We start from the raw sequence: 22,010 nt of genomic DNA on the forward strand, positions 1-22,010 counted from the left end.
GATTACAGATGTGAATCGGTGGTGAAGAACCAAAATTACAGACATATACAATAAAAACAGTTGTCTATATCCAAGAATGAATTACACTATAGTACCGACAGATGAAGAATTCCAATTACAGGATTCGGAAGCCCTGGTAAAAGAAATTATTGATGAGAATAATAAAAAATCAAATATTTATATGGCTTTTGTGAATATGGCGAATAGTATTCTAGGAGCAGGTATCATTACACAACCATTGGCTGTTAAAAACGCCGGATTATGTGCATCAATCGTAATATACATTATGCTGGGGTTCATAGTGGATTGGACATTACGATTACTAATTACAAATATTACCCTATCTTCTAAACTTACATATGGGGATACTGTAGAATATACCATGGGGAGGAAAGGTAAATACTTGATACTATGCTGCAATGGTTTGTTTGCACTTGGAGGTTGTATTGGGTTTTGTATAATCATTGGTGACACAATCCCACATGTTTTACGGATATTTATTCACTCTCACTTTGTGACAAGAAATTCAGTTATCTTTTTCTCAACTCTTTTCATTTCATACCCATTGTCCCTGCTTAGAGATATCTCAGCATTATCAAGTACTTCTTTCCTGGCCTTAATCAGTATGACCGTCATTGTCATGACCGTCGTAGTGTTTGGACCGTCATTGCCAGCAGAATTGAAAGGAAGTGGGATACCATCTTCTTCGTATGTGGCATCACCGTCGCTGTTCAGAAGTTTATCCATCGTTTCATTCGCCTTAGTTTGCCATCATAATACCTCATTTATTTTCCATTCTATCCGAAATAAAAGTCTTACAAAATTTACAAAATTGACCCATCTCAGTGTTTTTATTAGTGTAATATTTTGTATGATTATGGGCTATGCCGGATTTTTCATCTTTACTGGTAAGACAAAAGGTAATATTTTAAATAATTTTCCACCAAATGGGGTCGCAATAAATATTGCTAGAGTATGTTTTGGGTTCAATATGTTAACCACTCTCCCATTAGAACTTTTTGTGTTAAGGGATGTTATAGCAGTTATTCTCTTAGAAAATGAATGGATTCCTTCTATCGAAGAAAAGCCAGGGATGCCCATACTTACCAGAAAATGGCACTTCATTGTTACCACAATAATTGTTTTTCTTACAATGAGTGTATCCTTGTTGACATGTAATTTAGGTGCATTATTCGAATTAGTAGGTGCTACTACAGCGTCAGTAATGGCTTATATCTTACCTCCCTATGTTAACCTACTGTTGCGTCAAGAAAAGGAACCACTACCGATCAAATCAAAAATACCACATTATTTTTGTATTCTTTTCGGTTTTACAGTAATGATTGTAAGTAGTTTCCAAACAATAGTGGAGGCCCTAGCTGATAACGAACAAAAACATTGTGAAATTTAAAAAGGTGTCAATTTCCGTAATTAGATAATAATTGCTAGATACGTTATTTTGTACTTAATAATAATAATATTTTACTATAATGAATAGTCCATTTCATTGTGTCAACAATCTTCAGTGCATGATTTTTTGTTGTTCATATCTATCTGTCTTTAAGTTTCAATAAATATACATCAGAGAAGAATTCTTTAATTCAAACATGTAATGAATTTATCATCTTTACTTGTTATTTTAATATTTGTCCGTCACGCTGTACCTTCCTACAATGTGTTATATACTCCCGTATATTTGTTATGGTAACAATACACATGTCCATCTATATATAGAAGTGGTGAAAGAGAATTTGAAAAATGGTGATAATTTCAATTAGATATATAGGTAAATTTAAATACGGGATTCTTACAAGCCTTAAATACTAGCATATTGAATTGGTAATATAGAAAATTTGTTATTAATAATGTGCTTTCCGTGTGATATTTTTTCATTTCACTTTCCCTCATTGATTGCTGTCGTTGGTGTGGTACTGAGAAACTAAATCAGAATAATATTGGTTTCACTATATTATCAATTTAAAAGCTTTCTTGTGTTCAAAGTTTGTAACTTAAATGATCAGATATGGAAAACAAAAGAGTAAAAGGCAAAAAACAGATATTTTCATTTCAATTTACTATCTATTCTCTAGATGATTTCAAAAAAATAGATAGTAAAATGAGTGTATTTTCCCTTTTTTCTCTTTAGTTTTCCTGCCAGTTCAACCGCAAATGATATAATGGCTTATCCTCATTCTTTTGAACTATCCAATGTACATTCTTCTTTCATATTCCTTTTTTTGAAATTATATTTCTGATGTAAGTTTATTGGGTTCAAAGAATTAGAAATTCCTTCTGTGGTACCTCATCGCCTTATATACATTTCAAAAAGCAAATTTCGATCCATATATCACCCCTTTATGGGGACTTATTCATTAGGGCAAAAAAGGATATATATATGGATTGAGGGGATTGGACTACATAGGATTCTATGATATAATCACTGATATGAATTGAAACAAGCTGATATCGTACAAAAATGGTTTCCTGCGGAGAAAAATGAGGAGTTTTGAAACTCCGAAAAGGAAACGTGGGGTAAAAACATAGAAGAGAAACGCGTTTTAATTTCAAATTTTTAACGAAGTCTGTACGTAATAGAAACGTGTATAATTTGATATATTGTTAATCGAATTGAAGCTGAAACTAAAGCTGCAGGTATAGCTTTTACTTCACATAGTTATATTCTGCGTTGTCGGAAGTGTACCGGACAAGACACAGCCAAAAAGTTCTGCAAAAATATTATCATGGCATTTAGGTATTGATGTTCCTTTATCTTTGGCGTACACTTTATTCTTGGATGATGAAAGAAGAATGAAACGCTAGAGATTTATTCTTTTAAAAGAAATATACATAAAAAAATACACATAATATAAAATGGAAAATCCAGGACATCGATTTGATACGACGGCTTTCTTGTGATGGGTTACATCAGATTTGAATTATATTTATTTCAATTCTGATATTTCACCATCTCGTGAAACCAATCCCATGACATTTAAGAACAAATTCAGATCTTGATATAGTTTTTCACGTCTATAGGTAGCATTCGCTTTATCAATTTCATTACTGTTGAGTAATTCTTCAGCAGCATTGATTGTACCAAAGATTTCTTCTCTTACTTCATCAATTATTATTCTTTGATGATTTAATTTACCACTTAGAGCCAATGAAGCTAAAAATTGCCAAATATATGATTGGTCATAAAATTGAACATTAGAAGGTGAATTGCCACTGTTATAATGAGGTAGATGTTGTTGCTGTTGTTCGTCCATAACTTTCAGTACTTTATCGAGATACTCCTGTGGTGGGAATACAGATGCTAATTTACTTTCTAGAGCAGTAAACAGTTTATCATAAATTTCATTCCATGCGGAAATTTCAGGCGAAGACAATCCATTACTTCTATTCGAATCTTGTCTTATTAAAGCAGCACGAGAAATTAAAACTGTAATTAAATTTAAACCAATCTTGGAAGTTGAGATAAATGAAACGTTATTATTTTTAATTAAATGTAATAATAGTCCCATAATTTCAATGAAATTTGAATTATTTGACAAAAATGATACAATAATTTTCAAAAAGACAGTTTGGAAAAGATCAATTTTCTTCAATTGATTATCAGTTGGAGTTGGATTTGTCTTGTATGAACTAATAATAATAATATTCAAATGAGATAATTCACTGAAGAAAGTTTGTAGTAATTTCAATTTTTGTTTCTTATCTAAGAAATTGAAAATACGTGGCATTATCTTGACACCTTTATCAAAAGTCAACATTGAAATGAATGGACAAACTTCATATATATCATCATCAACATGTAAAGCTTCCCATAGTAAAGTGTTATTGATTTCTTTCCCACTTCTCAAGTTTGCTTCTAGCTCAAGGACTTCTCTATAAACAGTTTCAATTAATGAAAGAACAAATTTTCTACCACCGGAACGAGATAACACAGAATTTTGATCAACAGATGTAAAGGCATAAGAGGATCTTCTTCTTGACTTAGAATTTTGACTAATTTCTACGTTACCCAAATGTTGAGTAACATCCTCTAAAGCAGGTACATTGGCAAGAGAAGCAGCATCAACAGGTTGGTGGGAATTATTATGTTCATCTGTTCCGTCTAAAGAAGAAGTGGAAGGGGAAGCTGAGGAAGCCAATAATAAAGATTGTAATTCATCTTCGTTAGATATACGACTTGCCTTATGGGATGGGATTAATAATTGTCTACGAGGAGCTTTACTATTCATTGCTGAGGAAATTTTACCAAGAACCCCTTCACGACCAGTAATTTTTTCCACATTATCTTTATTTTTTTGAGGTCTTTCCTTTGCGACAGTGACAGCTTTCTCCACTTGACTTTGCATTCTTTGTAAAGCGATATCAGCACGTTTATATCTACCGCCTAATCTATGACCTGAATGCTCCAAATAAGCTCTTGCGATGGAACCTTTGTTTGATTCACCACCAACAATACCACCTCTTTGAATGATTTTATAAACTTGGAAATAAAAATCTTCATTATAGGGATCATCTGTAACGATTTGAGATAATTGATAACGTGTAATGAAATCTTTATCACGTGGAGTCATAACACCTGAATGTTTCATGATTTTTTCCACTTTAGCATGACGAACTTGTAAACGTTTTTGTTCTTCTGGAGTTAATGGTTCTCTTCTCTGTTGCATTTGTTTTTGAATATTTCTTACTGGTAGTTGTTGTTCAGGCGATCTTACTTGATAATGTTCTTGTTGTTCTTGTTGTAATGGTTGTGGAGAAGCAGAAGTGACGTTGGATTCAGTACGTGGAGATGCAACAGATTGTGGAGAAGCTAAGATGGAACGAGAGACTCCTGCAGGTGGTTGCAATTCAGTTTGAATTTGTGTTGTTGTTGGTGGCGAAACTTGTTGATGAGCCAATTGAGGTTGAGGAAGAGTTTGAGGACTAGCAGAATAGCCATTTCCCTGTTGTGGTGGTTGAGGTGGTTGCAATGGTAATTGTGGTTGTTGTTGCTGACCATGATGTTCCTGGAAGTTTGGTGGAGGTGTTGGATACATTTGTGGATAATGTTGATTAGGATTTGGAATTTGAGATTGATGGTGATTGAACATTGGCGGCATTTGCTGAAATTGGTTTGGATGACCTTGCATTGCTGGTGGAGGAATCATGTGAGGAGGATATTGGTTTACAAATTGAGAATTTGGTTGATCTTGTTGATATGGTTGTTGTGGGGGAAGGCCTTGCATGGGGAAGTTATGTGGAGGGGGAGGCATTTGCATGAATCCCTGTTGTGATGGTGCTTGTTGGTGTGCAGCAGCAGCCATTTGCATTTGACGTTGTTGTCTCTCAATATCTTCCATTGACATAACCTGTGGTTGTTGTGGTTGTTGTTCCTGTTGATATTCCTGTTCACCTGCAGTCCATAAGGATTCCATTGGTTTCAAATCAATCGAAGTATCCAATTGAGCAGGATTTGAAGATGAAACACCTTGAGATGCAGCAGCCACATATGATCTATGGACGTGACTTGGTTGTTGGATGGTGGCTGATGCTCCAGATTGGTTTGATTCTGAGTGACCGAAATCGAAATCATTCCCTAATTCAACGTCCGCGCCAAAGGTCTCTGCATTTAAATAATCACCTTCTTCTTGTTCATAATCTCCAAGTCCACCATAAGTATCATCAAAATCCAATGGTTTGTTACCGCCATCATTATTTCTCTCCTTTGACTTAGGTCCAGACGGATCAAAACCAAAGAACGACATATCAAAATAACAATATCAATAAAAGAAAAACCCTCTGTCGTCTTGTCTTTATTTTATTCTTCACTTGCTAATGATCAAATAATCAATGGTACCCTTTCTTTGTCTGGTTTTCTTTCTTTTGATCTTAGTCATTTAAGAAATGGACCCAGGTTAATCTCCATTCACTGTAAGATAGTTGTTAGAAGTATAACTCTTTCTCTTGTTGCCCGTTCTTTGGTTTTTTTATAGCCAATTGGTTCGTGACTTCGTGAGCAGCGATGTTAGTAAGGGTGTATGGGTGGAAATGAATCGCTTTCAACGGCCAAACAAGGCACGTGATGTCGCACACTTTAATATTAATGATAATCTTTTGTGACACAAAAGAATGTAATGGGTGCGTATTACTAGTCTTTTGCATGTCTATATGTATACTTAATTACATGCGAAGATTTATGAAAGTTTGATACAATTATTCAAATTTATTTATATATAATTGTTAAGTATGTACTGTTTTTGATAATGTTATTCATATAGTCTATTTTTTTCTTTTTAATAGACCATTTTTCTACCTGTGAATGTTCTTCTTTGATGTGGTTGATTTTTCTCATCGATCGTTTCCTCGTCATCTTCATCTAATTTAGCTCTATTTAAAACCTTGATGAATGAATCGACTCTATATCTCATTCTTGAATGCATATAAGCTTTAGAACATTTAATATGATAATGGAAATAATTTCTAAATAAGGTCAATTGACAAACTGTGGAGAATTGTAATTCTACAGTTTGGAAATGACGAGGGAAAAGAACAAACGTGATAAATCTTCTACTTTTATCTGTGTTAGTGGATCCTTGTTGATGTTGTTGTAATTCTAATGGAGGTTCATGAGAAAACAAGACTTGTGGAGCAGATTGGATACTACGATTTCTCTTTCTTGCATCGACGAATTCTTGTAAAAACACTTTACCAAAAACTTTATCAGTTTCATCTTGAAAAATTGTTTCGAATATGACAGTAATTCTATCATTTGATGGTTTAATGAAAATGTTTTCATCATCTCTATAGCGAATAGTATATAAAGATTTTGATGTTGATTGTGAAGATGACATGGAAAAATCATCTGTAACTGGTTGTTGTTTACTCAATTCAATAAATTCACTGAAGGACAAGTGGAATGGGTAGTTAAAAATTAGAGTCTTTACCAATGATAATTGTAAGACAGTGGCTGCATCTAATGATTTCAAATCAATTTGTAAAGTATAATCGTATCCACTTTCAAAAGATGATGGGATCGAAACGCTTGGATAAGAGGTGAATTTACTCTCTAAGAATGGGAGTAACCCATTTTTATTTCCATCACATGTCGCGATACTTTGCCAAGCTTTAGTTCTAATACTCAACCAAAGTAAAGCCTTATCCTCTGGCGAATTTGAGATATGGAAAGTTGTGTAATCAAAATCGGAAATGATTCTATCCAATGTTAATGGAGCCCCAGCAGCGGCAGCCTCGAGTGCTTCGCTGAAAGTCTTTTGAATCAGTAAGTTATGTGGTTTCAAATGCAACATTATTGATAGAGTTTCCCTTTTATATTCTTTTGGAACAGTTAGAATTGAGTATCAAATACGTAGCATCAAATACAGCGTACACACCTTATATCTGGATCCCCCTATAAGCAATCTGAAAAATATCTTGTTGTTCTTAATTTCAATATCAACGCTAAACGCTAATGTGAACTTCGATTTACCTTCGGAAACAATAAAGAGTTGACTTCAGCGGGTAACCACCGAAAAAACAAGGGAACTGAAGAGATTTTGTACATATAGCCTGTGCGATATAGATTATTGTACGTACCACACAACTGGGAAACTGGCAACTGGTCAATTGTATATCTATATGACTACTTATGCTTAGTGGCAAGATAGAGGTTAGGGAATATTAATGGATAATACTATTATTATAGATGGCGCTTTATCATCTACTAATCGTTTTAGAACGCTTAGGGTACTCTTGTTAGATGCGATAGCCCGTTTCTTTACTTTCTGTACTTATGTAACATTAGAGCCGCGAGAGTCTCGTTGTTCTTTTACCTGAGAGTTATCACAATGATTTTGTTGTATTTACATATTAAGGGGAAGACTTCTAATCTTCTATCTTATTACCTTGCCAATTCATATATTCCACACAAAGGTTCAATTGAAGGGATTGACCCGGCTACATATGGTGATTCACTCACACACTTTCTATATCACATTTTTTATAAAGGACAAACCAATAAAATAGAGTTTTATATATAAACCATGATTGGTATATTATCCTTGCTTATTACTCTTTATCTTAAACTATCTAATAAAAATAAAAAATAACAAAATTAACTCTTTTATTTTTTATTTTTAAACACTTTAGAAGAATGGAAAACTTTGCACACAAAACTAAACAAAAACTTGAGATGTAAGTTTTGAATTTGTACCTTATTTACATTTCCTAGGAATAAGCAGTCAATACAGGGATTTTGAAATATTCAGTAAAAAACTGTCGATTGTTTCTTTTTTATTTCTTTTTTCTCTTCCAATTTGAGAATTACTCTTGTTTGTCGATAAATAGAATCTCAAGTAACAAATGCAGCAGAAAATAGATTTTTCGAGTGGCTTGATACTATTTTTTTTTTAATTTTCCCTTTAAAATGTTTTGCGGAGTATAAACTGCCTTTATATAGTACGTAGTAGTTCATTAGTAGTAAAGAAAAAGTGCAATTGTGGAATAAAAACCAAGTTGAATCAAAAAAAAAAAAGAATATGAGGAAGTAGAAAGGGAATAGCTCACTTGATATATTAACCTCAAATAAAATATCAAATTAATCGTATAATTTTCAAGTTGATATTGCCTCGATATCATCTCTGGTAATGAATGGCCGATCACAATCTTTCATTCATTTAAAACCATCTACAATTTTACCTAATTCACAATGGTCAAGAACAACAAATAAATGGAACAATAACACTATCAAGTACAATAATAATGGCAATAATATCAATATTCTCAATCAAGCCTCACATTCCACAATTCCTTCCAAAAATACACAGGAAAGCAGGGGAGTAGGTAACAAAAAGCATACTAATATTCCTTTAATGTTAAGAATCCCATTATTAAAATTCCCCAGTGTGATTGGTCATTCAACAAGTAGAATCAACAGATTACATAATGAAGATACATATTCGATAAATATATTAAAACTACCTACAAGATTAGAGCAATTAAAACTATTAAGGGACCCCAAATATGTGGACAGGAATCAAGATAAGAAATCAGTGCTAAATGTATCCATATTTGATGGTCATGGAGGTAATGGGAGAGTATCTAAACTACTCGCTGAATCATTTCACGAAGAATTAGTTCAAAATAATCCAACAAAGGAAAATTTTTTCCACCTTTTAGAAAAATATGTAGAATTAATTGGGGGATCATATTGGGAAAAATTGAATTCAACAAGGGATTTATTCTTTGATAAATTTATTAAAAATTGTAATACAAAGGAGGAATCAGTACTCTATGGCTCTAATAAATTTGGTTCAAGAATTATATTTGATAAATTCGGTAACATCATTGATAAGACTCATCTTTTAAACGTCCATGAAAGGTTAAGAATATATTATACTTTTCTGAAATTTGATCTTGAAAAATGTTGCGGATTCGAGAAATTGACTAATGATAATGATATGTCCTTCGAAAATAGAATAAAGAAATTTCCAGGTGGATCTACTGCTTCATCCATATTTTTATCCTCATACGATGAATCGTTAGCATTGGATGAATCATTTTTCGTAGATCCCAAGGGTTTATTGAAATTAGTAGTCACTCAAGTGGGTGACACTAGAATAATCCTTTGTGATCAAAATGGGATTGCTCATCCATTAACTAAAATTCATCACCCATCTTCCGAAAGAGAATCTGAAAGATTAAATATCGATGAAGGAAAGAGGAGACAAAAGAGGACAAACCTTGAAAGTGATGAAAATGCATATGAACAAGACAAAGATGCCTTTGGAGAATCTAGATTCTTGAATAACTTCGCTAATACCAGAGCATTTGGTGATTTATTGGGGAAAAGAGAAGGATTATCTTGTGAACCTGATATCTATTCTTATTTGGTTGGTAGTACATCTCAACTCCCACATTCTGAGAAATCAAAATTACAATTCGGTGGAGAAGAATGCTTTATTTGCCTCGTATCAGACGGAGTTTCCGATTTGATGCCAGATCAAGAATTAGTAGATTTAATTACATCAACAGTGAATATGAGAGGCTTGAAAAATGCTACAGCACAATTCGTTTCAGAAGAAGTTATTAAATATATCCAGGCTATTGGAGGAAAACATGCTGATAACGCCACTTGTGTTGTATTAAGATTACCGAATTGGGGGAATTGGCCCATGATTGATCGTACTGGTGCACTTAGAGAGGAGAAATTATTAAATGCACAGCAAGGTGATCGTTAACGAGAGTGAAAAACATTAATGCTTATGAGGGTATTCCCCAACAAGGAAAAAAGGCTTTAATTGTCTTTCTGATAAACTATACATAATATTCAACTCATATATGGAGGTCCACAATACAGTCTATGTATATTATTATATATTCCCTTTAAAAGTAGTAATTTAATTCTTTGAAGATTAACTTCGAAAATCTCGACCATGGGTTATGCAGAGCTATTTCCGGGACGTTTCTTAACATTCTCTTCAAAATGTTCAAAACAATGATGGTTCTTCAAAAGGATCAGTGTTCTGTCCTTAAGTTTGGGAATCAATATTAATTTGGCACCGCAGCGCACACATTTTCCAAGAATATAACGTTACGTACATTTTTCGATAAAAAGGTAGATCATATAGAGCTACAACAAGTATAAAAATAAAAATATCTTCTCATTGCTACTGAGTAGCACCAATTTTAATGAAAAATCAATAAGATAACCTTTACTTAAAATTTTTTTAAAAAGCTTAAAAAAGAAATAGCAAGATATCGAATATTGTTCATGACTCCCAATAAATATATACTGACTCCTCCAGAAGAATTATATCCCTATACAGGCAGAACAGAAAAGGAAAGAAACGATGATAAATCATGTATATATCCCGATTTTGAAGCTTGGTCTCATACTCTTGAGGACGATCAAATCTTGAATAAGTTTGTTGCCAAAGGTTATTATACAACGTCAAAAGTCAACTTCGAAAGTATCTCTGCTAGATCTACATTGAATAAACCATTGAATACAGTATCAATACAACTGGCGAACCAATTCACTAAAATATTACAAGTAAGGGAACAAGAAATTAATAGAATCCCTTCTAAAGACAAAAACAGCCCTAACGCAACAACATTTTTCCCGTTAAGTGGCCCATACTTTAGTTTACCCAATAGGGTCACCTTGACAGATCATCGAAAAGAATTATGGCTGCAAGAGTTAAGTAATCCTTATGTCTCATTGTCTAAGATCTCCAAGTTTATACCGCATGGTTTGAAAAGAAGACAAGTCTTAGAACAATGCTACACGAAGCAAATACCATTGAAGAGAGCAATATGGTTGATTAAATGCTGCTTTTCCATCGAGTGGAAATCGCTAATGACTAAGGCATCACAAACACAAGCGGATACCAATAAACAATTATTAAAGGAATGGACTGACAACTTCATTTATATCCTTGAGAAATTAATCTTTGAAATTTCTCAACATTATAATGATCCAAATCAAATGAAGAACTGGAAGCTCCAAATTTCCTATTTTTTAAAATTATTAGGCAATTCTTATACTTTACAATTACTAGAAAAGGAAACTTTTCATCATTGGCTGGTAGAATTTGTAACGAAAGTGGAGAATCTCAAATTTTTACCGTTATCATTACATATTTTAACGACGTTTTGGGATGGTATATGCCAACCTATAGAGTCAGCTGATGAGAATGGTACAGCAACATTAACACAGCCATTATTTCTAGTATCAAAAATAACCGATATGTTATTACAAAAATATGCTTCAATATCCCAAAGCAAATCTATGATCAATGACGAAAGATATATTATAAATGATCTCAAGAAAAATAACAAGATAAAAGATTCTTTACTATCCACTTTGAAGCTTCTGATATGTAAATTGTTTCAAGAGCAATCGTTGGAAGTTTTTCTATTTTCCGCTGCAAACTGGGAAATATACAAACCATATTTATATGAAGCCACTAGTTTATTGAACAAAACCGTAGAGGCCACTACAGAAGTACGCAAAAAGTTAGAATTAATAAGTTATAGTAATGAAGCTTTGAAGAACGGACCAAGTTTAGTAAGGGTCGATGACTCTGAAAATGATGTAAAACTTATCATGTCACCAACTACCACCGGGAATAACATACACTTTGATGCAATTCATTTAAAATATGTCGATACCAAACTAACTAAAAAACTGGATGACAATCCAACATCTTTTGATTGGTCTTCATATATTGATCAGAATGATTTCCAATGTAGTAAGGTTGTTCAATTGATATTATGGTCCATTTGCCCCTCAAGACAAATGCATTATGAGGCACACCAACTTGTAGCAAAGCTTTTGCTTTTGAAAATTAATTCGGTTGATGGCTTCCCAGATTTTCAGATAGAAGATACGATTTGGACGTTGGTTTTCCAAATAGCTAAACTTTCCGAACGAAACAAGGCATTACGAGCATCTTTACCTTCGTTGAGCAAACTCCTTAATATACTTATTACATACGGGATAATAAAGGTACCGACGTATATCAGGAAATTGATCAGTTCAGGTGTTCTTTATTTACCAAATTCCAATGGTAAATTTGTTCATTGTAAAATTCTAATTAATTTGAAAATATCTCCACTAATGAAAAGTCAATATAACATGGTATTAAGAAATGTTATGGAATACGATCCTACCTTTTTCGAAAAATATAATTTCGATCAATTACAGAGAGATGCGGAAGACATAAGAAACAATATAGCGAATATAGATGATTTAGAATTGGACCAGTGTCCACTAAGCGTCAAGACGATAATAGCGGAATGGTATTTGAGTAATTTATGCTCTGATACACAATCGATGGTCGATAAAGTTCGTCTCCTGAAAAACTTCAAGCTTTTTTGTATAGATCTTGAACTTTCCCATCATTATTATAAATGGATTGAGTTTATTGTTTATCATCAATTATTAATTGATATTGAAGCTTTAGAAACTCTAATGGATATTCTTTTATGTTATGAAAAAGTATTTTCCCAGTTTATTAATGATCATATTTTATTTACGAAAACGTTCATTTTCATTTACAGAAAGGTTCTCAGGGACAAAGATAATGATACTTATATGGTTACATCATTCATGCCCTTTTGGAAGTTTTTTAAAAAGAATTTCATGCTGGCACTGAATATCGATAATGACTTGAACATTGAGCTCACCAATGTATACGAAGAGGAGAAACAAAAGCAGGAACTTCTTGAAAAAGATCAGATGGAAGTACAACGTATCTATAATTGCATCAACTCCAATACATCAAGGAAAGTCTGGAAATTCACTGAAGTCTTTGAAGGGAATGTTAAACTGATGATAACGAAACAAACTTCCACTGAGAAAAGAAGGCTGGCAAGACGCAATCTTCATTTGTTGATGATTGCGAATTTGAGAGACTATAATAAACGAATGTCTGTGTTTTTAAAACGGAAATATTTCCAGAAAGAAGACTTAATAAGATTGGTCTCTAATAAATTATTAACATTGGGACAAATTCAGAGTATATTAGGTATTGAATTTATCATACCCTTTTTATCACTGAAAACTATGGATGATGGTCAATATTTTGAATATCATAAAGAGAAGTATATCGAATCTAACTTTGCGGTAATACTTACAGCTTGTGAAAATAATTTCTCTCAATTTTATCAGTTATTTTTAAGCTTATTCGTTAAATATGGTATGATGACAAAACTATTTTCAACGGCCGCAAAAAGCTTAATCAGTTTATTGAAGAGAAATTCCAGTACTTCGAATGTTATAATGGAAGATTTACTAAAGTATCAGATAAAGGAATTTACGTTACAAAGTGACTTGAAAGACGAACAAAACATTACTAGCGAAGGTGAAGATGACGATGATCATACAATAGAAGAACCAAAAGCGTCCGACTTGTATACGAACTTAGACTTTAGTAATCTTTGGATTTTTCAAATTTTCACATGTTATCAACTAAACGAAATGTTAGAGCTAAACAACCTAGATAGCAATGTGAACATGTTTATTTCTGAAGTAGTTGAGATAACTCAGTACGATAACTTGTGTACAAGGATCTTCGATCAGTTAAAAAACACTAAAATTATTACTACTGTCATTGTCGTAGTGGAACGGGTTTTCTTAGAACGATGTCTTTCACAATTAGTGATATCTAATGAGTCCCTTATTTTCATTATTGAAGTTATCGAAACATTATCAAAGAAAATCAACAAGGATTCGTCAGGTAATATTCCAATGGCTGATGATTGTTATTCACTATTCCAACAGACCATGTCGTATTTTGCCAATTTAGATATAAATAAACTTACAGACTTAGAATCTATCTTAGACGTATTTTTCAAGATCTTTTCTATTCATCAAAATCCGATTTTCCGCCTGATCCTTAATTCTTTAGGTGGGAGAATAAGTGACAGACAAGAGGAAGAAAAATTTATCGACAATATGTTTACAGTATTTGGTAAATTGACATTTAATTTAAGATTGAAGTTAATGCTCTATGAGATACTGTCAGGCTTTAAATCCTACAGTATTTATGTATCTACCAGAAGTAATGAAGAGAACAATGGAGAACAGACGTTGGTCATTTTAGATCAAGATCTAATAACTCGAAAAATGTCAAAACTACCGCCTTTCCAAGTGTCATCATTTACAAAAGAACCTTCTGATGAAGATGACGATAGCAAATTGACTCTTGGGACTCAATTCATTGATATCAATCCTACAGATAATGGAAATCGTGCTAATATAAGTCAGGACGGTAAGTCATCGAAATGGTTCATATACAACAAGGAAGAAAAGACATACGTATCCGTTTTCAAGGATGAACCGTACCATAATATCAACAATTACCAACCTGATACAAATAACTCATCGAACAATTCCTGTTTGAATTTGAGTCTGTTTGAGGCTAGTTTTGAAAGAAAGAACCCTCGTTAATCTAAATGCATACATGTATTATTATATTACCCGGAAGACGTCACGCGCGGCGCAGAACTTTAACACTTAGCTAGTGGCGAAAACACAACTTTACCGACCTTTAGAGTTTTACGTTAAAAGTTCTTAGTATGAAAGAACTAACTATCGAGGATAGAATGATATAAACCAAAGTTTCTTGTTTGAACCTTCTTCCTCGTGAAAAAAATACTATATCTACTGTTTTACTTTCTGAGTGGTCGAATAAACATTAGGAAATTATAGAGGTGCAAAAAAAAATGCTTACTTCAGAGACGGTTCGTGAACAAACTATAAGGTTCCAACAAGATCCTTTAGCTTCCAATGAAGACTATTCCATTTTGAAACATCATAGAGAACATTTGAACAGGAAATTAGAACAACAACAGCACTTTACTAAAAAGCTATTATTATTGTATTCCAAAATAACAGAAAGTAATGATTTTGAAGAATTTATTGATACGTTGAAAACCAATGAGCCTTTATTAAAGGAAATATTCACATTAGAAGGATATAAGAAAAGATCAAGGAGCATCTCAAATAGTATGGAGATTGATTGGTTTAAGTATGGATTAGATATTACTGAATATATTGCTAACAATGATGAGTTGCTATCGTTATATAACAATGGTTTATTGTAAGCCTGATAGTGATGATGTCCATCGCAGGTATAATATCAATTAGCACCAATCGTATCGTCAACACAGCCCGTATATGAAGAACACTTTGTTACAAGTAAGGAACCTAACATGCATTTTGATGTCCCGAAATTTTCAAGTTGGATCATTCTTAATTGTATGATCCCAAATATCAACGGTTCCATTTGAAGAATGTATCTAATCTTTGGAGGTTCTGTTATCTTTATGCTAATAGCAAGGAGACTATGAAGCATTACTCTAGTAATAATAGTTTTATGATTCAGTTGCATTTTACTACTGAAAGTGAACAAAGGTAATACCATTCCTAAGCGAGCGTAAACTTAAGGCTATGCAAAAAACTGTTCCTTCTTGTTACTATTACGGGAACTTTCTTCACGCTTTTTTTTGAAAGTACATATTATTGCCTCTCTGCTGTATTATTGAATCTATAGACTCTATTTATTTTATACCATTCATAGTAAGTTCAATAAAAATGTTCTTATTTGCACTGTAATACATACATACAATCTTTTCAGACTTCTATTAATGCTCCTGTTTATTTTATGCATGGATCCGTATGAATCTTAACTTAGCTCCAGTTTTGACTAAATATATACGTACATTGTTTACACACTTATATTTTATGTTCTAATTCGGGGAAGTTAACAAAGGGATTTTTGTATTTGTAATCTAAGGTTCCGCAACAGCTGTGAACTTTTTAATTTAATTGCAGGAACATCTCGATGACTACCAAATGTTTTTAAATACTACCCAGTTTATGAATGAAAAAACTAAGGATCCTACAATAATTCAAAGTAAATAAAAGGGCCTAAGAGACAAACAATGTTACCATTATTTAGATCGGCGATTTTGTCTCAATCGAGAGCGGTAGTTTCCAAGAGAGTACTTGTTATGCCTATTTTAAGATACAATTCTACTTCTTCATCATATGAGACAGTCAAAAAGTTGAATGAGTTAACTGAGCTTACTAAAATTATAGATGAGAAATCTAGCAATAGGAAATTATCAGTGATAGATTTTTATGCCACTTGGTGTCAACCATGTAAGGCCATGTCTCCTATCATCACTAAATTAATGAATGAACATCCAGATGTCAATTTTTATAAAGTCGATGTAGATGAAAGTCCAAGTTTAGCTCAACATTGTAATGTAAGTGCAATGCCAACATTTGTCTTAACCAAAGATGGAGCAATTGCTGATACCATTGTTGGTGCTAACCCATCTGCTTTGAAGAAAAGTATTACTGATTTGAAATAGCCATACATATACATTAGTAATATCGTCCAATATGGAATAGCCAAATCAATAAAACGAAATATACAGATGGCATATACTGTTTAGTTAATTACAGTTTACTTAATTACTTTAGTACTCTTTATATATTCTATTGGAAAAGAATTCCTCACCGTTTTTCTTTTTATTATTCCTGTTATTTCAGGGCAGCATTATGTTTGAGGTACCCATTCTTATATAGACTAGTCCTGTTTGCAATCAGTTGTCTGGATAGTATGAGCCATTGATCAAAGGTAACCTCCAAGGATATTGATTATTACAGTGCTCTCTTCGAATCCGCTCTCGGGCAGTAAGTATATTATGATAGTTTTTAAGATTGTATAGATTTGATTGATCAGCCTCTACAAAGGTTTTAGAATTCAAAACTTTTCTCATTGAATATATCGAAGGCCATCACTTTCTATTATTCATAAGATACCCATATTGAGAAAAACCAGACTAGGCTGATTTTATGACAGGAATGGATCCATTGACAACATATAAGAGATCTATTCAAGAACGACTGGATGCAGCAGATGTGTTGGTATCTAAGTTAACATTAGAGAATAGTCTATTAAATACTGCCGTAGATACTCACAAGCAGGAAGTGCAATCACTGAAGAAACAAGTCAAGACTTTGAACGAGCAATTGGATGGATCAAAAACATCGAATGAAAAACAAAAGGAAACCTTAGAGGTTATAAAAGATTTATTCGAACATCTTTGTGAAGTAAGAGTTCATAAATCTTATGAAGATGATACTGGATTATGGTTTGATATATCCCAAGGTTCAGATATTGGTATAATGGATTATAAATTAGGGTTTGTTAAGGGAGAAAGCGATAATTCAGATACTGATGTTATATATGTACCATTATTGAAACAACGGACAGTAGAGGAACTTCGAATATTACAAGATCAATTACCTAGTTATATGTTTGATACACTTAGTTTTCCACTGAAATCATTAAATCAATTTTATACCAAGATGGCTAAATGTTTAAACAAGAAAAAGGTATGACAATTTACGTGGAGATATTTTTACGTACTGATATACACGGTGTTAATGTTATAGGTATATTGTCCATAAAGATAGAATGATTACCTTACATTACAGAAGCATGACAGTCCACTATTGCTGATGTTAGTGGTGCTCTTTGTTCGATTAAATAGTCATAAAATCACTAGGAATTAAGTAATACTTAATTGATATTTCTCTGTAAATATTTATGTGCAAGATTGACCATATTGTGTGTAGCAACGTATAATCGACACCAAGATACTGTTGTAATCTAATTAAAAAACAAACAAATCAACTGCATGAAATCAGCTTGCCCATTTATTGGTGTACAAAAATATATATAATACAAATTATTGCTAATTCTATAGGTAATACGGATACTTAGCTTTGGTTATAAACTAAATTACCATCTTCATTAACAGCAATGTTTTTCAAGAAAGTCTCTTTTTTCTTCATTGTTTTTGAAAGATTTTTAAGATTTTATATAAGGACTTCCCACTTTCTAATTTTGGGCTTGGTTTGGTGACTTTATTTTTGTTTTTACTCTTGGAATCATCTTTATTACTGCTGTTTGTGTCCTTTTTATTTCTCTCTTTCTTAGATTTAGTGTCTACATCCGGAGTAGCGTCTGGTGTAGGGATATCTTTCTTTTGGTTTTGATTTTGGTTCTTTTGGTTTTTTTTCCCCTTATATAATGCTTTTTGATATTTCTCATCTTCACTGATACATTGTGTATGCTGTTTATAACTTACACCATCATCAAAAGTTTTGGAACAATCAATACAAGTGTAGTATGCTTGAGGACATCTGTAGTAATGTTTCTCGGTATTTTTCTTTGGAACGGTATCGTTACAAACTTCACAATTAAAAGTAACCATTATTATTATTATTATTATTATTATTATTATTATTATTATTATTATTATACTTGGGTTTGCTATTACTTTATCGCTATTAGCTATCACTTTATAAAATATTAATGTTAGCTCATCGCAACCACTTTTCTACTTATATTATAAAATTTTTCATTTTTCCTATCTTGTTATTATAATCAGAATTTTTCACTTTAACGTTACGCGCTAAATGAATGAAAAATTATAGCTGGGCGGCTATTTGGCTTCCCTATTTCCTTTACTTTATACTCTTTTCCCTTTATACACTACAAAATAAATCAGTAATATATTTCAAACATAGTTTGTAGAGATGGTATGGTTACTGAAGATACTAGAATTACATTAGGTGATCAGCATTGTGTCGAAGAGAGGGTTGGTTGGCATGAAATAATGGTGGAACTGTCCCCACTCTATGGTATTGCCTCATACAACGTAAGTGAAAGGAACAAGAAATAAACCCGAAGAGTAATATTCAGAAGCAATAAACAACTATCTTTCAACATCATGGTTTGAATTCAAGATAGAAACGGTGATACTGAATGTTACTGGCATAGTCTTTAGAAATCCATAATTTAAATCAACATAATACAATTACAAATATCATTCCACACGGTCTCCGCGGGAAAAACACGTCTTAATTTTCCCACCCGCGGACTGTGAGAATGAAACTTTCATCATCGACGAGACGAAACTTGACAGCATGTTTTCGAGAACTTAAACACTGGTGCGTTATAGGGGTTGAAAAATTATTACCTGGGTGAACTGTCTCATTTCATGCTTGACGTTTTTATATAACAAAAGCTCCTTAACTAACGTCAATTTAAACCTGGTTCTCCATTACCAACCGTCGGAAACATATCTATACGATTGTTGACGAAATACGTAAGTTCATAGAATCGAAACCTGAAATAAAAGATGGCTTTAGAACCAATCAATTGCACCACCCACTCGAGGGAAATAGAACAAGAATATTTAAAAGTTGTAAGAGGTGAGGATTCTGCCACTTCCTGGTTAATCATCTCTCCAAACGCTAAGAAAGAATACGAACCATCACAAACAGGTTCAGACTTCTCTGAATTTTTACAATCATTCGATGAAACAAAAGTTGAATTTGGGTTAGCTCGTGTATCTCCACCAGGATCTGATGTGGAAAAATTGATCTTGATCGGTTGGTGTCCTGATTCCGCTCCAATGAAACAAAGAGCTTCATTCGCTTCCAATTTTGCCACTGTCGCTAACAATGTATTAGGTGGATACCATGTTCAAGTCACCGCTAGAGATGTAGATGATTTGGATGAAAACGAATTATTATCAAAAGTTAGTAATGCCGCTGGTGCCCGTTATTCTATTCAATCTACACTTCCTTCACAAAAGAAGCCCGTGAAAAAACCTGTCCCTACTACACCTCCACCTGTTAAGAAGACTACACCAACACCTGCTCCAAAACTAGAATCCAAACCAAAGCCAACACCAGCCCTTGAAACGACAACAAGGCCTGCAAAGGAAGTTGCCAATGATAATAATAATGATGATTGGGATGAACCTGAGGTAGAAGTTCGTGACTTTTCAAAACACCCATTAAAGTCAAACCAATCCACTTATAAACCATTAGGTAAAATTGATTTACAAAAAGTTATCCAAGAAGAAAATGCAAAGGAAGATCCAAGATTAGTTCATGAATTTTCAAATGGCACTAACAATAAGAAGTTTGATCCAAAATCTGATATTGAAAATTTAAAAAACCAATCCAAATTACAAAGAGATAATGAATTGGACTCATTTTTAAATAAAAAATCTTCAACAAAGGCACCTATTCCACAAAATGATTTTAACATTGAAAACGATAAAGATAAAGTTGTCAGAGGGTTCAAAACTGAAAAGACTCCTGCTCAATTATGGGCTGAAAAAAAAGCTAAAACAGCAGCTGCTGCCTCAGCTTCCGAAGATAAGCTTGAAAAAGAACAAACATCACCATCCAAAAATGAACAACAAGACGAAGATGAAGACGAAGGAGAACATGATGTTAATGATTTGAAGTCAAGGTTTGAAAAATTGGCTTCATCCACGGAACCACAAATCATCCAGCCAAAATCATTCTCAAAATCAGAACCAACTAGAGCTGTCGAAGAAGATGAACTTCCATCAAAACGTTCAATTCAAAATGATGTGAAGAAAATCGGTACTCCCTTACCAGGTATGCACACTGAAATCGAAGAACCTGCAAGTGACCAGGACAATGACGATGACTGGGATGATGAAGAAGAAGAAGAACCTAAACGTACTTTAGCAAGAAATTTACCTCCACCTCCAGTAAGGGAACAAAGTCCAGCAGCACCATCTCTTCCTTCAAGAAATGTTGTTAAAGAAGAAGAACCTGAAGAAGAAGCAGTAGAACAAGAAGAAGAACAAGCACCAAGTTTGCCAAGACGAAACCAATCAGCTGCGGAAGAGTCTGCAGCTCAAGAAAGTGAAGAAGAAGAAGAAGAAGAAGCACCAAATTTACCATCAAGAAACACCACTTCTTCAGCAAACTCTGTGCCACCACCTCCTCCAAGAAGAACCATGGAACCTAAAGAGGAGACCAAACCATGGGCTACTGCCGAATACGATTATGATGCAGGTGAAGAAAACGAATTGACATTTGTCGAAAATGATAAAATTATAAATATTGAATTTGTTGATGACGATTGGTGGCTAGGTGAATTAGAGAAGAATGGTGAAAAGGGTTTATTCCCAAGCAATTATGTTTCCTTAGGCCATTAATACTTACTTCATGTGCAAAATTTCATTGGTGTGTATATATGTGTATAACGTTGTAAGTATTTCTCATAATGTACATGAACAAATAATTACTTTTCATCTAGGTAGAATTTTCGACTGTGATATTATGGAGTAAATTACAATTCAAGTCTTCTTAAAGTTGTACATTAGGGAAATTTCCCACAATAACTCTCAAAGACTTTTTTAATGTTACATTGATGGCACATCGTCAAAACTGTGACATATCATAACTTTTCTAATAACCTTTCGTACGTATATCGACTGTTTCCTGTTATATTTTGTTATAGAGCTTATCATATATGGACTAAATTACCTAAGAGGGTAGGGCGGCAAAATCTGCCGCGTATCATTAAGAAGCCAAGAGTCCAGATTTTGCATCTAGTTATACAAACAAAACAGATATGAAACATCTGCAAAACGAA

The 22,010-nt window shown here is 33.2% G+C and overlaps 10 protein-coding genes across 10 annotated transcripts; 7 read left to right on the forward strand and 3 right to left on the reverse strand.

The window, feature by feature from the left end:
* Positions 1 to 76: 76 nt before the first annotated feature.
* Positions 77 to 1,411, forward strand: AVT2 (Avt2p; the record flags this gene model as incomplete). Its single annotated transcript, XM_003671777.1, has 1 exon — positions 77 to 1,411. The coding sequence occupies one exon, from the start codon at positions 77 to 79 to the stop codon at positions 1,409 to 1,411; it is 1,335 nt and encodes a 444-aa protein (XP_003671825.1).
* A 1,531-nt stretch (positions 1,412 to 2,942) lies between these two features.
* On the reverse strand, positions 2,943 to 5,759 carry PAT1 (deadenylation-dependent mRNA-decapping factor PAT1; the record flags this gene model as incomplete). Its single annotated transcript, XM_003671778.1, has 1 exon — positions 2,943 to 5,759. The coding sequence occupies one exon, from the start codon at positions 5,757 to 5,759 to the stop codon at positions 2,943 to 2,945; it is 2,817 nt and encodes a 938-aa protein (XP_003671826.1).
* Positions 5,760 to 6,287: 528 nt separating this feature from the next.
* ARC35 (Arc35p) lies at positions 6,288 to 7,301 on the reverse strand (the record flags this gene model as incomplete). The annotated part of the gene is made up of 1 exon (XM_003671779.1): positions 6,288 to 7,301. The coding sequence occupies one exon, from the start codon at positions 7,299 to 7,301 to the stop codon at positions 6,288 to 6,290; it is 1,014 nt and encodes a 337-aa protein (XP_003671827.1).
* A 1,335-nt stretch (positions 7,302 to 8,636) lies between these two features.
* Positions 8,637 to 10,229, forward strand: PTC6 (type 2C protein phosphatase PTC6; the record flags this gene model as incomplete). Its single annotated transcript, XM_003671780.1, has 1 exon — positions 8,637 to 10,229. The coding sequence occupies one exon, from the start codon at positions 8,637 to 8,639 to the stop codon at positions 10,227 to 10,229; it is 1,593 nt and encodes a 530-aa protein (XP_003671828.1).
* Positions 10,230 to 10,762: 533 nt separating this feature from the next.
* SRB8 (Srb8p) lies at positions 10,763 to 14,947 on the forward strand (the record flags this gene model as incomplete). The annotated part of the gene is made up of 1 exon (XM_003671781.1): positions 10,763 to 14,947. The coding sequence occupies one exon, from the start codon at positions 10,763 to 10,765 to the stop codon at positions 14,945 to 14,947; it is 4,185 nt and encodes a 1,394-aa protein (XP_003671829.1).
* A 275-nt stretch (positions 14,948 to 15,222) lies between these two features.
* AHC2 (Ahc2p) lies at positions 15,223 to 15,603 on the forward strand (the record flags this gene model as incomplete). The annotated part of the gene is made up of 1 exon (XM_003671782.1): positions 15,223 to 15,603. One exon carries the CDS (start codon positions 15,223 to 15,225, stop codon positions 15,601 to 15,603), a length of 381 nt encoding a protein of 126 aa, XP_003671830.1.
* Positions 15,604 to 16,443: 840 nt separating this feature from the next.
* TRX3 (Trx3p) lies at positions 16,444 to 16,878 on the forward strand (the record flags this gene model as incomplete). The annotated part of the gene is made up of 1 exon (XM_003671783.1): positions 16,444 to 16,878. One exon carries the CDS (start codon positions 16,444 to 16,446, stop codon positions 16,876 to 16,878), a length of 435 nt encoding a protein of 144 aa, XP_003671831.1.
* A 487-nt stretch (positions 16,879 to 17,365) lies between these two features.
* CSM1 (Csm1p) lies at positions 17,366 to 17,914 on the forward strand (the record flags this gene model as incomplete). The annotated part of the gene is made up of 1 exon (XM_003671784.1): positions 17,366 to 17,914. The coding sequence occupies one exon, from the start codon at positions 17,366 to 17,368 to the stop codon at positions 17,912 to 17,914; it is 549 nt and encodes a 182-aa protein (XP_003671832.1).
* A 452-nt stretch (positions 17,915 to 18,366) lies between these two features.
* NDAI0I00210 (uncharacterized protein) lies at positions 18,367 to 18,792 on the reverse strand (the record flags this gene model as incomplete). Its single annotated transcript, XM_003671785.1, has 1 exon — positions 18,367 to 18,792. The coding sequence occupies one exon, from the start codon at positions 18,790 to 18,792 to the stop codon at positions 18,367 to 18,369; it is 426 nt and encodes a 141-aa protein (XP_003671833.1).
* A 930-nt stretch (positions 18,793 to 19,722) lies between these two features.
* ABP1 (Abp1p) lies at positions 19,723 to 21,570 on the forward strand (the record flags this gene model as incomplete). The annotated part of the gene is made up of 1 exon (XM_003671786.1): positions 19,723 to 21,570. The coding sequence occupies one exon, from the start codon at positions 19,723 to 19,725 to the stop codon at positions 21,568 to 21,570; it is 1,848 nt and encodes a 615-aa protein (XP_003671834.1).
* Positions 21,571 to 22,010: the final 440 nt, after the last annotated feature.

This window comes from Naumovozyma dairenensis, chromosome 9, assembly GCF_000227115.2.
Source record: "Naumovozyma dairenensis CBS 421 chromosome 9, complete genome".
Taxonomy (NCBI): domain Eukaryota; kingdom Fungi; phylum Ascomycota; class Saccharomycetes; order Saccharomycetales; family Saccharomycetaceae; genus Naumovozyma; species Naumovozyma dairenensis.